The sequence below is a fragment of the Rutidosis leptorrhynchoides genome, chromosome 9 (assembly GCF_046630445.1).
Source record: "Rutidosis leptorrhynchoides isolate AG116_Rl617_1_P2 chromosome 9, CSIRO_AGI_Rlap_v1, whole genome shotgun sequence".
Taxonomy (NCBI): domain Eukaryota; kingdom Viridiplantae; phylum Streptophyta; class Magnoliopsida; order Asterales; family Asteraceae; genus Rutidosis; species Rutidosis leptorrhynchoides.
Genome location: NC_092341.1, coordinates 23,106,034 through 23,123,134, shown reverse-complemented (window position 1 = coordinate 23,123,134; position 17,101 = coordinate 23,106,034). Strand labels below are relative to the sequence as shown.

At 31.3% G+C, this 17,101-nt stretch overlaps 1 protein-coding gene across 1 annotated transcript; it reads left to right on the top strand.

Moving 5' to 3' along the window:
- The first annotated feature begins 13,469 nt into the window (after window positions 1-13,469).
- LOC139867829 (uncharacterized) lies at window positions 13,470-14,138 on the top strand. The gene has a single exon (XM_071856179.1). It carries the CDS (start codon window positions 13,470-13,472, stop codon window positions 14,136-14,138), a length of 669 nt encoding a protein of 222 aa, XP_071712280.1.
- Window positions 14,139-17,101: the final 2,963 nt, after the last annotated feature.

The window sequence follows — 17,101 nt, the reverse complement described above, 5'->3', positions numbered from 1 at the left end:
TTCAAGCCATCCAAGATCCTTTGAAGCTAGATCCATTTGTATCTTTTCCAGTAGGTTTATCCACAAAACTTGAGGTAGTAATGATGTTCATAACATCATTCGATTCGTACATATAAAGCTATCTTATTCGAAGGTTTAAACTTGAAATCACTAGAACATAGTTTAGTCAATTCTAAACTTGTTCGCAAACAAAAGTTAATCCTTCTAACTTGACTTTTAAAATCAACTAAACACATGTTATATATCTATATAATATGCTAACTTAATGATTTAAAACCTGGAAACATGAAAAACACCGTAAAACTGGACATACGCCGTCGTAGTAACACCGCGGGCTGTTTTGGGTTTGATAATTAAAAACTATGATAAACTTTGATTTAAAAGTTTTTCTTCTGGAAAAATGATTTTTCTTATGAACATGAAACTATATCCAAAAATCATGGTAAAACTCAAAATGGAAGTATGTTTTTCAAAATGGTCATCAAGACGTCGTTCTTTCGACTGAAATGACTACCTCTTACAAAAACTACCTGTAACTTATATTTCTGACTATAAAACTATACTTTTTATGTTTAGATTCATAAAATAGAGTTCAATATGAAACCATAGCAATTTGATTCACTCAAAACGGATTTAAAATGAAGAAGTTATGGGTAAAACAAGATTGGATATTTTTTATTTTTGTAGCTACGGGAAATATTAACAATTCTATACAAATCATATCCTAGCTAACTTATATTGTATTATACATGTATTCTAATATATTATGTAATCTTGGGATACCATAGACACGTATGCAAATGTTTTGACATATCATATCGACCCATGTATATATATTATTTGGAACAACCATAGACACTCTATATGCAGTAATGTTGGAGTTAGCTATACAGGGTTGAGGTTGATTTTAAAAATATATATACTTTGAGTTGTGATCTAGCCTGAGACGTGTATACACTGGGTTGTGGATTGATTCAAGATAATATATATATCGATTTATTTCTATACATCTAACTGTGGACAACTAGTTGTAGGTTACTAACGAGGACAGCTGACTTAATAAGCTTTAAACATCAAAATGTATTAAAAGTGTTGTAATTATATTTTGAACATACTTTGATATATATATATATATACATATTTGTTATAGGTTCGTGAATCGACCAGTGGCCAAGTCTTACTTCCCGACGAAGTAAAAATCTGTGAAAGTGAGTTATAGTCCCACTTTTAAAATCTAATATTTTTGGGATGAGAATACATGCAGGTTTTATAAATGATTTACAAAATAGACACAAGTACGTGAAACTACATTCTATGGTTGAATTATCGAAATCGAATATGCCCCTTTTTATTAAGTCCGGTAATCTAAGAATTAGGGAACAGACACCCTAATTGACGCGAATCCTAAAGATAGATCTATTAGGCCTAACAAACCCCATCCAAAGTATCGAATGCTTTAGTACTTCGAAATTTATATCATATCCGAAGGGTGTCCCAGAATGATGGGGATATTCTTATATATGCATCTTGTTAATGTCGGTTACCAGGTGTTCACCATATGAATGATTTTTATCTCTATGTATGGGATGTATATTGAAATATGAAATCTTGTGGTCTATTGTTACGATTTGATATATATAGGTTAAACCTATAACTCACCAACATTTTTGTTGACGTTTTAAGCATGTTTATTCTCAGGTGATTATTAAGAGCTTCCGCTGTCGCATACTTAAATAAGGACAAGATTTGGAGTCCATGCTTGTATGATATTGTGTAAAAACTGCATTCAAGAAACTTATTTCGTTGTAACATATTTGTATTGTAAACCATTATGTAATAGTCGTGCATAAACATGATATTTTAGATTATCATTATTTGATAATCTACGTAAAGCTTTTTAAACCTTTATTGATGAAATAAAGGTTATGGTTTGTTTTAAAATGAATGCAGTCTTTGAAAAACGTCTCATATAGAGGTCAAAACCTCGCAACGAAATCAATTAATATGGAACGTTTTTAATCAATAAGAACGGGACGTTTCACAAAAGAGTTAAAATCGAACCTGTGAGAGGATGATTGGATCACCTTGTGATTCAAACCCTAAACCCTAAGCAAATAGATCACGCGTTGCTGCGGTGACCATTGGTTCCATTTTCGGATAGACTGTTGGATTTACGATACGATAACCGAATTGTAGCGAGCTTGGGTTTTGCATCGCATGTTGCCGTTTTTTGGTCTCTTCGCTGTAGTATCTCCAACTTTTGTATGCTGAGCTTGGTATTACAATGTCAATGAAGCGTTGATGTTATCAAAGAAAGATCAGAAAACCAAACAAAGATAGACAAAAAAGTAAACAACAAAATAAATTAACCATCTACCTTTACCGAGCGAGAAATTGAAATGTACTAGCAAAAGTACTCGAGAAAGAACCAACAAACCTGCAACAACAAACAAAAAAAAATCAGTTAAAAGGTCAAAAATTGATTAAAGTATATCTATAATGCATCACTTGCAGCCCAACATTTATAGAAAAATTAAGGAAGTAAACCGTTACACATTAAAGAAACAACATGCCCGGCCCAAAATGACTTAACGGTTAAAAGGGGTCTAAATGGGTTGATTTACTTTCTACTCTATTAGCAGCTTGATGATAATTTAAAACATTCTAGAAAGTTTTGTTTTAATATATATTTGCAATTTGCAATTGAAAGAATTGAATAATTCAATCTGGTACTTCAATACAACAAATTAGAAATAACACACGATTAAGTAAAAGATACTAAATACAATTTGTAACCAATAGTGTTACCTGAAACGTATATGGCATAAGCTGTATTTGAACCACTAATTGTACAGAGGTTGCGCATGTTGCAGATTTATGTAACATTACATATTTAATTTACCTTTTCATCTAAGAGAAGGCAGCAATGACGGAGTGGAGTTTGGTAAGGTGGGCTTCTAGCTACCCATTTGTGATATACTTTGGCTTCGATAATTTTTCCTGCATCATTAGGTCTCAAGGCACATACTGGTTTAATACAAAATAAACAAAAGTAATCAACAAAGAAGTTAGTTATTCAATCAAAAGCTACACCTGAAATAGATGTGTTTATGATTTAAGTTATTTGACAACTTTTTCACATTTGAATCCATCTAAGAGCACATAAAGCTAGTTTTGATTATAAATTTACCAAGTCGTGTTGTACCATATGATTCCATGCCATGAAAAATGTCAACGCGAGGAGAATATTACACATTGCTATGGCGAATGTGGTGGTCATGTATTTCAGTACCGTATAATACATGCCTAAACTCAAACAAAATAACTCATTAGCTACACATACAATGAAATGTCAATACGAATACACAAAATGAAATTGTAAAGTGATTAGGATCTAATACATACTCTTTTCATTGATGATATCTACGATTTCAAGTGGCCATTTCGAACTGTAATGAGAAAGTGTACGGTCTCATATCCCACATGCAGCCATATGCAATATGTTGTTATTACGTATATCTTCATTTACATTTCTTGTGATCATATTATTTACTTGCAAAACATAAAAAAGCAATCAATAAATATGTTTAAGAGTCGACATAAAATACCTGTTTCCAAATAAGTTACCCCTTTTGAGATGCAAAATGAGTGGTCAAACTGTTGTATGATGGAACTCTTGCTTTTTAATTGCGAAAACCAAATTACCTAATTGTATATAGAGGGGTTGAAACTGTCGCACGACCCACATCTAAACTTTAAAATGAATATGATAAGGAAAAAACTTATAGAGGCTTCAGAGGTCGCAAACATGTAGTAACATATGTATTGAAGCATATAAAATGTTAGTGCTAAAAACGAAGTACACGTTGTTATCTCGAAATTTAATCAAACACTTGATCTACATCATAGGGGTGTTCATTAAACAAACATAATCTCCATCACAACATCATTTTATCATATCATGGCTGTTTTTACATGAATTTTGGAGCAACTGTAGATTTTCAGCAACATGGCCAAAAAATATATAAAAAAAACAAATAAATAAAATCCTAATTTTCAGTGTACCTTAGGCTTGTCAGGTAATAGTGGCGGAAAAAATCTAGAATCGTTCAACCATTGTAGCGCAAAGAAAAATTGGATAACTGCAAAAACTATAAGACCCATTTTATGTATGAATCGGATTGACAACGTATGATTGGAAATCAATTAGAAGTAATTACTGGGTTGTTACAAATTCGCAATCTTCGGTCTTTCAATCTGTTTTTCTTGATGTTATCAATTATCATTTATCAAAACATATAAGAAAAATTAAAATCAATATCTAGGGTTCTAAAAATAACCGAGAAACCAAATAGCCAAATATATGTAAGCTAGATGTTAAGATACATGTTAAGAGATTAATACTCTATTTGTGTAAACAAAAATGAAGAAAGTAAGACTTACTGAAGTAGATTTGAATTCATTGAAAAATCAAGACCGTAGGTAGAAATAGCAGTGAGATCGATGGCTGTGGCAGTGGCGATGGCGTTGACCGTTGGCGATTGGGGTGGCATTTGTGGTGGTGGTGGTGCTGAGTTTGGTCAAGTTGCAAGAGGTAGGTGTGGGTGGTGGGTTAAAGCAAGGGTTTGAATTTACTGATGAAGTTTATTGTCCCTGCAAGCGGTAATTTTAGGTTTTTGGAGTAGGGGTTGTGGGGGAGAAAGTCCCAAAAGAATCTAGAGGTGGGAGTAGTTTTGATATGATGTCGTAGACGTGATTAATATGGAAAAAGGGTGTATGGGTGATTAATTTGCGTGATAAGAAGTGGTGTAAGCCGGTTGTTGTTTTAGGCTAGTTAAACAAAGGATAAATTTGAGGAGGAAGGATTTTCTTTGGTGTTACAATTGGTTGATGAAGAATAAAGATGGATTTGATGGTGGTGGATGATTTGGGGATGAAGAAGAAAGAAGGAAGAAGAAGGTTCCAGAGTATTGTGGGAGGAGATGTCGTTTATAAACCCTAAAGGAGGAGGAAGGAGTAAAACGAATTTGGGTCGGGTGAAGGTTACTGTTAACGCACCCCATTGGCCAATCACTTTTTGACACTATTTACCACAATTTATATATGTATAAATATGCATCCTTCTTGATTTTAGCAAGAAAGCGTCCGGTGTTGTTGCCGCCTTAGCGATTTCGTTTGAGCTGCTAAGCACTAATAAATTAGGTTTCTGGAGTGTCCTCTCCGGTTGTTTCTCGACTATCCGTAGGTTGGGTTTCGACGGGCTAGGGTGTCTAAGTGGATTGTTTGAAGTTTTCTTAGATTTGTTGGCCATCAGGGTTGTCTCCGATCTTCTGGTTGCGGTCTCGAGGCGGGTGTTCCTGGGTTGCCCGACGAGCGTTTTTGTATCGGGTTTATGATGATGTAGGATGTTACAGTTGGCTGTGGGGGAGGTTTTGCGCTTGGTGAAATCTGTTCAGGTGAAGGCATTTTCTAAGGTTTGGTGGTCTTGGCGGCGGTTACGACAACATTTCAATTGGTTATTTATTGTTGGGTTGTTGGGAGTCTTGTTTGTCATCGTATTTTGCTACAATGTTTCAATGTATTGATTAGTTGTATTCAAGTGCGTTTGATGTTAGACGCTAGTGTAGTTCTCAAACAAATGTGATATGTGTTATGTAACGCCTCAAAATCGTTAGATTTTTTTTCCTTTATATAATATATAATATCTATTTACGAAAAAAGAAATAGACATCCGACCCAAAAAATTGGTATGATATTGAACAAAGAAAAAAGAAAGCCGAGAGTTGTAAACGAGTTATGAGTGAACACTATTTTCATGGAAAAACATCCAATCCAAAGCAATAAAGGAGTCATGAAGCTAGTCTCACACCACTTCCTTTTATATATATATATATATATATATATATATATATATATATATATATATATATATATATATATATATATATATATATATATATATATATATATATATATAATAATAATAAATGTATAATATCTAGATTATTATATTATTATTTATAACTTGTTGATAACAAAAAAAGACCTTTTTGCTCAGTTGGTCCGTCTATTATACCCCAAATCGCTAAATGCGTCCCTCGGTTTTTAATTTGGCAATCAGCGTCCCTGTGTTATTTTGATTTTTCCATTCGCGTCCTTCCGTCAACTGGACATCCAAATCGAACGTTAACTCCCATCACGTGAGTTAAAACGTGATGGTTATTTTCGGTATTAAAATTCTTTTTTCGTATTAAATAAATCGAAAGTGATATGGTCCCCCACTTTTACCTACTTCTTTTCCCTCTCCGTCCCTCCAATTACAGTTACGAACGAACAAAATCCTAAAATCAGAATTGATCACAAATGGATGATTCATGGACTATTTGTACATCACAAAATGATCAAAAGGATATCGATCAACTATACGGTATGGTTTATGAACCCCAAATCTCATAATTCTGCAAAACCCTAAATCTTAGTTGATTGTTTTGTTAACTTTATTTTTTTTACATTTTTTCAGGTGTATACCCTAATTTGTATGGGGGATATTTTAGAATGGGTAGTGAAGTTGTGTACACGCAAGGTAAAACTAACTACATTGATTGTTTTGACATTGAAAAGTTTTGTTTATGACAATTGGATTTAGTCATGCAAGAATTAGGTTATGATCCCACCAGGTCTGTGTTATATAGATTTCTTAAACCCAATACAAACATGGATTCTGGGTTACGTCTTTTAAATGATAATGAACAGAGGGACTATATGCTTAGTTGTCTAGAAGATGGTGATGTGATTTATAGGCAAATTGATGTGTATGCTGAACATGAGGAAATAAAAGGGAAGAGGTTATGGACACAACGGATCGATAATGATAACTTAGTAGATGGTGTTGTTCACAGTGAAAGGAGCTTAGTAGAGGGTGATCACAGTGAAGCGAGTGACTCTGAAGATAGTGATTACATTGTTGATGAGGAAAATGAGATTGTGGATGTTCATGTAGAGATGAAAGATTTTAATTTTAACATTGATAAGAATGTAGAGTTTATGGAAAATGGTTGTAATTCATTTGAAGATGTTGAGGTCAATATAGAGGGTACAGAATCGGAAGTATTGAACAATGATGGTTTTGAAAGCTATGATTCTCAAAGTGATGAAGAAGGTATAAGGAAGAAGAAAATTCGTAATCATAAAAAGGAGGTTGAAGGTAGTGTTCAAGTGAGAAAAACTTTCTTTTATCTTGGACAAAAGTTTGAAAGTAAAGTAGAGGTTAGGGAAGCAGTGAAAATGCATGCTATTGAAACTAGAAGAAAACTTGTTTTTGTTAAGAATGACAAAAGAAGAATAAGGGCTAAATGTAAAGAGTTGTGTCTAAATTCAAAAGGTGGTGATAAAGTTAGTCAAAGTGAGTTATCAAAGAAGAATAAGTGTGATGTGGGGCCTAGTAGTTTAAGTGGTAAAGGTGGTGTAGTTGGGAAAAGTAAAGAAAAAGTGAGTTGTCAAATTAAAAAAAGCTGAGAATAGGGAATCTTGTAGTGGGAAGAGTAACAAATGGGCAAAAAGGGAATTACATATTATATGTGATTGGCTATTATTGGTATCCAAAGATAAAGATAGTGAAGAATGAGAGGTGAGAACATACAGACCCCATCATGAATGTCAACCAGCAAAAAAACTAAAATTCTGAACTTACCAATTTTTATCAAATAAATTAGTACCTCAACTTGCAAAGAATCCAAAGATATCAATTAAAGCTGTCATATCTTATTTAGAAACATATACTGAACTACTCATAAGTGATTATAAAGCATATCGTGTTGTGAGAAGGGCAACAATGATGATTCAAGGGGATTATAAATTTCAATATGCTGAGCTCAAAGATTATTTTTGTGAGTTGAAGATAGGTAATGCTGATACTACTGTTAAGTTTGATGTTGAGCCAGGAACCCTAAAGTCTCAAACTAGGGTTTTAAAAAGAATTTATATTTGTTTGGGACCATTGAAAAAGGGTTTTAAAGTAATAGGTAGAGATCTGCTAGGGCTGGATGGTGCTTTTATGAAACAACCTGCAACTGGTTGTATTTTGAGTGGTGTGGGGGTTGACTCAAACAATGGCATATATTATGTAGTCTATGCCATTGTTGAACAAGAGTGTGGTTCATCCCGGACTTGGTTCTTAGAGTGCTTAGGTCAAGATCTTGACTTGTCTACCAATTCTAACTTCACTTTCATCAGTGACAGACAAAAGGTAATAATTACTTTGTTTACTTGTTTAATTCATATTTAGTTACATTTGTTAATGGTCAAATAGTTTAACTTTGATTACTTTATGTTGTTAGGGTTTAATACAAGCTGTTACAAATTTGTTTCCTTCTGCCGAGCATAGACACTGCCTTAGACATATTCATGGGAATATGAAAGGCCAATTTAGGGGTGTTGCTTATAAGAATCACTTGTGATATGTGCCAGTGTAACTGTGACGACCCAGAAATTTCTGACCAAATTTAAACTTAATCTTTATATAATTCCGACACGATAAGCAAAGTCTGTAATGTTGAGTCTCAAAAATTTTGAAATTATATTCATGTAATCAATTACCCTTTGACCGTGCTCGGAGATTCAAGAACATTGATGTGTATATAAATATATATATTATATAGTTATATTAATTGAAAACGTTAACAAAGTATTAGATGTATAATACGTTACATGAACATAATTGTTTCAATATATGTTTAATATGTTTATCGGTGGAATTAAAAGATAATATCAAATGATTGAATTATCAAATACATTGTGATTTGATTATGGGTCTCTGTTGTGAGGTCCACTGTGATTTAAGAAATCTGTTCTTTTTAACGATATTCAGAAGAATTGGTAAAGTGATTTACAAGTAAGAACAAATGTGCCAATTAACGGGAACTAGACAAAGGTTAGTATAGATTTATGTTTAACTTTCAATGCATGCTTTACAATGATTACCTCGTGTCTCTTGATAAGTTAATTATTTAGTTTTCATAATATTGAAAACGTGTTACGATATAGATGAAACCTTTTTGATTTGGAATATAACTGATTCTGGAAAACCAAATTATAATTATTCAATTTAGTTCAAATATATGAAATCATTCTTCGAAATAATAAACTTTTATTATTATAACGTTTCGATAAAGAGATTTGAATATAATTAGTTTTAGAAAATATAATAGTTATTCGATTTAGTTTCAAACGTACGAAAACGTTTTCTATCTAAAAGAACTTTGTTACTAAAACGTTCTGAATATATATAAGGAAACAATATTAATTTTCTCGTAATATATATAAGGATTTAAAATAAATAATATAAATGTCGAGAAGTAGAAACATATTATAAATCTGGAAGATTATTAAAGTTATTATCTTTATCTTTTATTGTTATAAATTTTAGAAAAATATAACTTTATAAATATCTGGAATCACTTTTGATAAATTGTTACCGAGCCATTTTAATAAGAATAAAGGTTTTAACGTTATCCTAAACTTTAGAATCTTTCTAGAAACCTTTTGACAAATTATACATAATAATGGTCTGTGATTTGATAAAATATAAATAAATATAACGAAGAGTAAGAACGTGTATTTAAAACGTTTTTATGTATATTAAATATATATGATTTCAAATTAGTTAAGTAAACGATAGTAACACTCGCTTAATGATTCGATTGATATGTAGATATGATAATTAGTACGTTTAAGAAGTTAAAATAAACGCTAGTACATAAATGAACTATACCTAGTTAAGTCTTAAAAATGAAAACGTTATATGATATAATAATTTCTATTATGTAAACGATATTAAATTATACTTTGAAATATAATTAGTATTTGAAAAACTAAATATTATATTATTAAATAAATATTGCTAATATATATAAACTTATATTTTTAAATGGATATATATATATATATATATATATATATATTTATATTTTATCATTTTAAATATATATATATATATATACATATATATATATATATATATATATATATATATATATATATATATATATATATATATATATATATATATATATATATATATATATATGTATATGTATATATAGCGAAACAACGATTTAAAGAAGCAAATGACCAAAACACTCAAATGAATAAGTAACACTTTGAGTGGGATAGTTTTTCATTGATTTGAGTGTTTTTATGTATAAAGGTACAATACACGATACATAAAGTATCAGTTTTCTAAGCGTAAGAAAATGCGTTCGAGAAACCGGAACCGAGACATTAGTCGAGCGTCAACGTACAAATCATCGGAACTAATTTTACAAGTCAACTATGCATGTAAATATAATATAATATATAATTAATTATATAAATTAAATATTATATATATATATATATATATATATATATATATATATATATATATATATTATAAAACTGCGGCCGTCCACGAGTTAAATAAGTTTGTCAGCTAGAAAATAGGGCCATGCGATCGCATGGCGAATGCCCATTAAAACCATGCGATCGCATGGTGAGGTTTGGTGGCAAAAGTTCTATAAAAGCTCGACGAATTCTGGTTACACAAACACACACAACTCTCTATCTATATTATTCGTATATTATTATTATTATTATTATTATTATTATTATTATTATTATTATTATTATTAATATTATGGTTAGGAGTATTATTATTATTAGTATTATACCTAAAATACTACGACGAGGTTATGTCCAAATGATTTCAAAATGATTTTTCGAGCGGGATAGAGCTAAGGAAATTATGGGTTATAGCTATGGAGGTTATGGGTAATGTTCTGGGGTATAGCTCGTGAGGCCAACCTAGCGTTTATCATTTCTGTTGCGTCTACTTACTTTCTCGCAATATTGAATCACAATATTAATACGTGAGCATTCATATCTTATCTTTTATATATTAATAGTGTATCCCTGACTAGTGCTCGAGTATATATGATTATGCATGCTCGTATGTGTAATTTCATCGTTAAATAGTTTAGGATAAATCACGAATTTGATACATATGCTACTGAGATAAGGTATATGATATGCATGTCGTTGGAAAGCTGGCGACAAATTAATAACTTTTCATTTAGAAATCGTGTGGTTTCGATGAACAGATTAAAAGATATGGTCAACTGAATTATCATTAATTCTATTATTATTATTATTATTATTATTATTATTATTATTATTATTATTATTATTATTATTATTATTATTATTATTATTACTATCGTCGTTATTGTTATCGTCATTATTATTATTATCTAATTATTATTATTATTATTATTATTATTATTATTATTATTATTATTATTATTATTATTATTATTATTATTATCATTATCGTTATCAATATAAGTATTATAACTAAAAATTGTTATTGTTATTATTAATACTATCATTATTATCACTAAGGTTATTATTAATATTAATATTAATATTAATATTAATATTATTATTATTATTATTATTATTATTATTATTATTATTATTATAATTATTAGTATTATCATTAGTATTATTATAATTATTATTATTAGTATCATTATCATTAAAACTAATATTAGTATCATATAATTATTATGATTACTATTATTATCATTATTATGAATGCGTTACAAAAGAGGACTAAAAGCTATTAAACAAATCGATTAGGAAATAATGAGTATAAGTATCATGATGAAATTAAAATATTGTAAGATATTGATTTAGATAAAAATATCATTTTTATTATTCTTATCAGTATTATTATTATTATTAAAAGTATCATTAATATTAAAACTATCATTATTATTAAAATTATTATTTTTAATAGAAATATCATTGTTATTATAAAATATCATTATTATTATCATTTTAGTATTATTATTATTATTAAAAAGTATCATTTTGAACAGAATTATTATTTTATATAAAATATTATTATTATAACACTTAATATTAAAAAGTATCGTTATTATTAAAAGTATCATGATTAGAATTATTATTTTATTATTAATATCATCATTAGTAAATAATTATTGTTATTATTAGTAGAATAATAATAATAATTATTATTATTACAAAATAGTACAACTTTTACTTATTATTATTATTATCAATATTATTTTATCAAATAAATATGTGATACAAAGATATTTTTACCACACGTAATATAATTATATTAATAATACATACCACTATATTTTTATGATATTGAGTGAACTGTATAAATTTATTACCTGACATATATAAAAGTATATTTTCATCATATATAAATTTTAATATAAATGTTTATTTATTAATAAATTACTTGTATTATTTACTCTAATAAAATCTAACAAATATATTTAAATATATAAAACAACTATATTTAAGTTATATAATAAACATGTATAAATTTTTGGAAGTCATTCTCGGTCAAGTTGACTTTTGTTGACTTTTGCATATCGGTCTCGAGCATTAGGATTGTGATACACTACGACTTGACCTAAATTGTTAGACAGATATTGACCAACATATAAGTATATATACTTATTATAGGTTCGTGAATCCGAGGCCAACCCTGCACTTGTTCAATGCCATCATATGTATTTTTACTACGAAATACAGTATCGTGAGTTTCATTTGCTCCTTTTTTAAATGCTTTTGCAATATATTTTTGGGACTGAGAATACATGCGCTGTTTTATAAATGTTTGACGAAATAGACACAAGTACTAAAAAATTACATTCTATGGTTGGATTATCGAAATCGAATATCGCCCCTTTTAGCTTGGTAGCCTAAGAATTAGGGAACAGGCCCCTAATTGACGCGAATCCTAAAGATAGATCTATGGGCCTAACAAACCCATTCTGGAAAATGGAATGCTTTAGTACTTCGATTTTATCATGTCCGATGAGAGTCCCGGAATGATGGGAATATTCTATATGCATCTTGTTAATGTCAGTTACCAGGTGTTCAATCCATATGAATGATTTTTATCTCTATGTAGTTTGCGAAATGCCTGATATGAGATGTATATTTATGGAAAAATGAAATCTTGTGGTCTATTAAAATTATGGAAATGATCGATTATGATAAACTAATAAACTCACCAACCTTTTGGTTGACACTTTTAAGCATGTTTATTCTCAGGTATTAAAGAAATCTTCCGCTGTGCATTTGCTCATTTTAAAGATATTACTTGGAGTCATTCATGGCATATTTCAAAAGACATTGCATTTGAGTCATTGAGTTCAACAAGATTATTATTAAGTCATTTATAGTTTGGATATATTATGAAATGGTATGCATGCCTGTCAACTTTCGATGTAATGAAAGTTTGTCTTTTAAAAACGAATGCAATGTTTGTAAAATGTATCATTTAGAGGTCAAATACCTCGAAGTGAAATCAATTATTATGTAACGTTTATAATCGATATGAACGGGGCATTTCAGTAACAACAGTTCATGAGTTTGAGCAGGCTATGCAACAATTGAAGGAGTTTGATAATGAAGCTTTTGTTTGGTTAGCTAAAATTCCTGCCCAACAGTGGGCAAGGAGTCATTTTACAGGAAGGGCTGTGTCAGATGACTTGCTCAGTAACATGTGTGAGTGTTTTAACAGATGGTTAGTTGATGCACGTGACAAACCCATAGTTACAGCTTTAGAATACATCCGAGAGTATTGCATGAAAAGAATTGTTAACGTAATGATCAACATTTCCAAGACTAATGGTCCTTTAACACCTGTAACCACCAAATTGTTTGAGAAAATCAAATCTGAGGCTCACCAGTGTATTGTCTTATGGGGTGGAAATCATAGGTACCAAGTGAGTGGAAAAGTTAATCAATATGTTGTGGATATGGAGACTAGGTCATGTGCTTGTAAAAAGTGGGAACTAACAGAAATACCTTGTAAGCATGCTATTGCAGTGTTTTATAACATGTGTAAAAATGGTTTGGAAACTGGTGAACCAGAAACATGGGTTCATCCAGTTTATTTGTTAAATACATGGATCAACACTTACCAATATAGCATTGAACCACTGAATGGGAGAAGTTCATGGCCAAAGGCAGAAGGCATGTTCAAACTGGTATCAGCAAAGAATGTTTCCACACCTGGTCGTCCAAAAAATAAAAAAAGGTTGTCATGAAACAACCCAACCCGTAATCAGTACGACCAATTTTTTTTTTATAAATTAATTAACTATTAGCGCCCAATTAAACGGTTACATATAACCCATTTAAACAATATCACAATCGTAATGTTTACAAACGGCTCAAAAGCCCTTAACAAATGTAACACAAGTTACACCCGTTCAATATGATAGGTTTAATCCAAATGACACTTGAGCATGTTTTGGGGCTAAACTACCCGTAACACTAGGTCGACTTCCAAAAGCTTCATCCAAAGCATCCCCTATAAAAGCAAAGCAGAAGGCCACTAATCCAAATGAATACCCTTGCCTTTATCTAAGCCGGAGCCTAAAAAGGTAAACAACAAGAGGGTAAGCTAAAGCTTAGTGAGTGCAACAATTATACATACACATATATAACCCATCTACTTGCAATCGCACCCACCAAATACATCTTACGAAAATATAACTCAAATGCATGCCGTCATACTCATAATGCTAACAACTCGTACACTAACACAACACCACATTAGCATATACTTAATACAATATATATATACATATATATAGCATGCTTATCCAACGTTCAACAACATAATATGGTTAACCATAACGCTATGGTGCTACCGGCACATGGTTCACACCATACGGAGTCTCACTCTTTTATAGTGCTACCGGCTCGTGGTTCACACTTTGGCGCTACCGGCACGTGGTTCACACCTCATTTTATAGTGCTACCGGCACGTGGTTCACACTTTGTTTATAGTGCTACCTGCTCGTGGTTCACACTTGATGCTACCGGTACGTGGTTCACATCATAATACCCGTCACATACATGTTATGGTACTATCGGCACGTGGTTCATACCATAACATTCACAAATAAATACGCCATATACACGTACGCATAATTATTCCACTCACCTTATAGACTAGGCGATGAATTAACAACTCCGCAAGCTTCAAAGTGAAGTACCTAATACAATAAGTACACATTCAATACACAACTAGTGGAATTAACCACAATACTCACTCTTGAGCATTTAATGACCCAATTTGCATTAAATGGTTCAACTACACCAAAACCGCCCATTAATGGCTAAGACTTGTCATAAATCACTAGGAACAAGTGATGTAAGTCTAATAACACCAACTAACCTGAACTACGGGTATTTCATACCCATTTCACCCAATTAGGTCAACTATTACTCATTTGACTCATTTTGACACTTACACTTGCAATTTTTGTCAAACATGACCCATTAACAATTCTTTCATAATTTACAAGTGTATTAGTGACTAACAACACCATCTAACACTTACAAATCTCAATTTACATAACCAAACCCTAGATTATAGTTATTAGGGTTTCCTCACATCAATATAACCCAAATTCGCCCATTTAACCCCCAAATGGGTCTTACAAGTCTTAAATGGCCCAAACCCTAGCCATAAATTAACTAAAACTCAAAACATGGAGTTAAGACTTACCAATACTATCAAGTCGTAGCTAAGAACGAGGAGAACAAATTTCCTATTTGCTCCAAGGATCGATTCACAATTCTTCACTCTCAAATCTTACCTTTAATTTAGATGGGTTTTATGTTTTGAGAGTAAATAGAAGAAGAAAAGAGAAAAGAAATTGAATAAATGAGATAAGTGGTTGAGGTTTAATGCTCCAATCAGATCTATACGCTAAAAGACGAAAATACCCTTGGATCACCCCTTTTTAAATAGGAAAAACGGATCAGATCTGCAGCTTTGTCACGTCGCGACCTCAATTGTCGCGGCGCGGCAATACACTGGATTTTCGAGCTGTCTTAATCCACTCCTGACTTTGATTTGCGTTATTTATCGCGGCGCACCCAAGATCTCCGCGGCGTGACAATGGCCTGTAACTGGCCATTTCGACTTTTTTAAATCAACAATGATTTATTCGACTTGTACACCTCGTTCACGCTTCCTATATTCGTTTAAACTTCGTCTTTAAGTCTCAAATGACCTAACGCTATCAAAACCTATGCATATACCTATACATGCATCCAATCTCAAACGTAATATATGAATATATCTCGTATAGATCGAGTTAACACTTTATATCATTTAATCACATAAACAAGCGAAATATAAACGTTCTAACGATTAAATAAATACCTTAAGACACGTATGAAGAAAACGGGATGTTACATGTCAGTTAATGAAGTTCATGACATTGGTGATTGTGGTAAACTTAGCTCACAAGGTATGTTCATCTTATTTATTACTTACATCTAGTACTATTTCAATTAATATGCTATTTATTTTGTTAATATGTATAGGCAAGTTAAAGAAGTGTGGCACATGTGGTACTTATGGACACAATAAGAGAGGCTGTACAGGTGGGAAGAAAAGAAGTGGGTATGTGGAGAACAAGTGGGCAAAAAAGTTGGTTCAAGAAAAGAAATCTCCTTCAAAGAAGACAATGGCAGTTGGAAAAGGGAAGAAGAAGATGTGAATGTTGGTGGTGGTTTGTTTTTAATCATGTGTTTTATGTTTAGTTAAAACTTGTTATGCAGTTTCGTACAATGTTGGTATTTTGTTATGGTGTGTTGTTGTCTTTTGGTAACTTTATGCACTTTGGTACAATGTTAGTGGTTTGTTGGTATCACATTTGGTAACTGGTACTATGTTGTCTTTTGGTACAATGTATGACATTTGGTAATGTTTATGTTGTTTGTAGAGGCGGATCCAAAGGGTTAAGGAGGGGGCGGCCGCCCCCGGTGGATTTTGAAATTTTAGTGCAAATTTTTTCGGTTTTTCAATTTTGCCCCTGGTGAAATTTTTTTTTCCCAAACCCTCCATATTTTGCCCCAAAACCTCCATATTTTGCACTAAAACCTTCGTATTTTGCCCAAAAACCTCCAAATTTTACTCAAAAAACTTTATATTTTGTCCCAAAACCTCTATATTTTGCCAAAAAAAATTCCCTACATTTTACAAAAA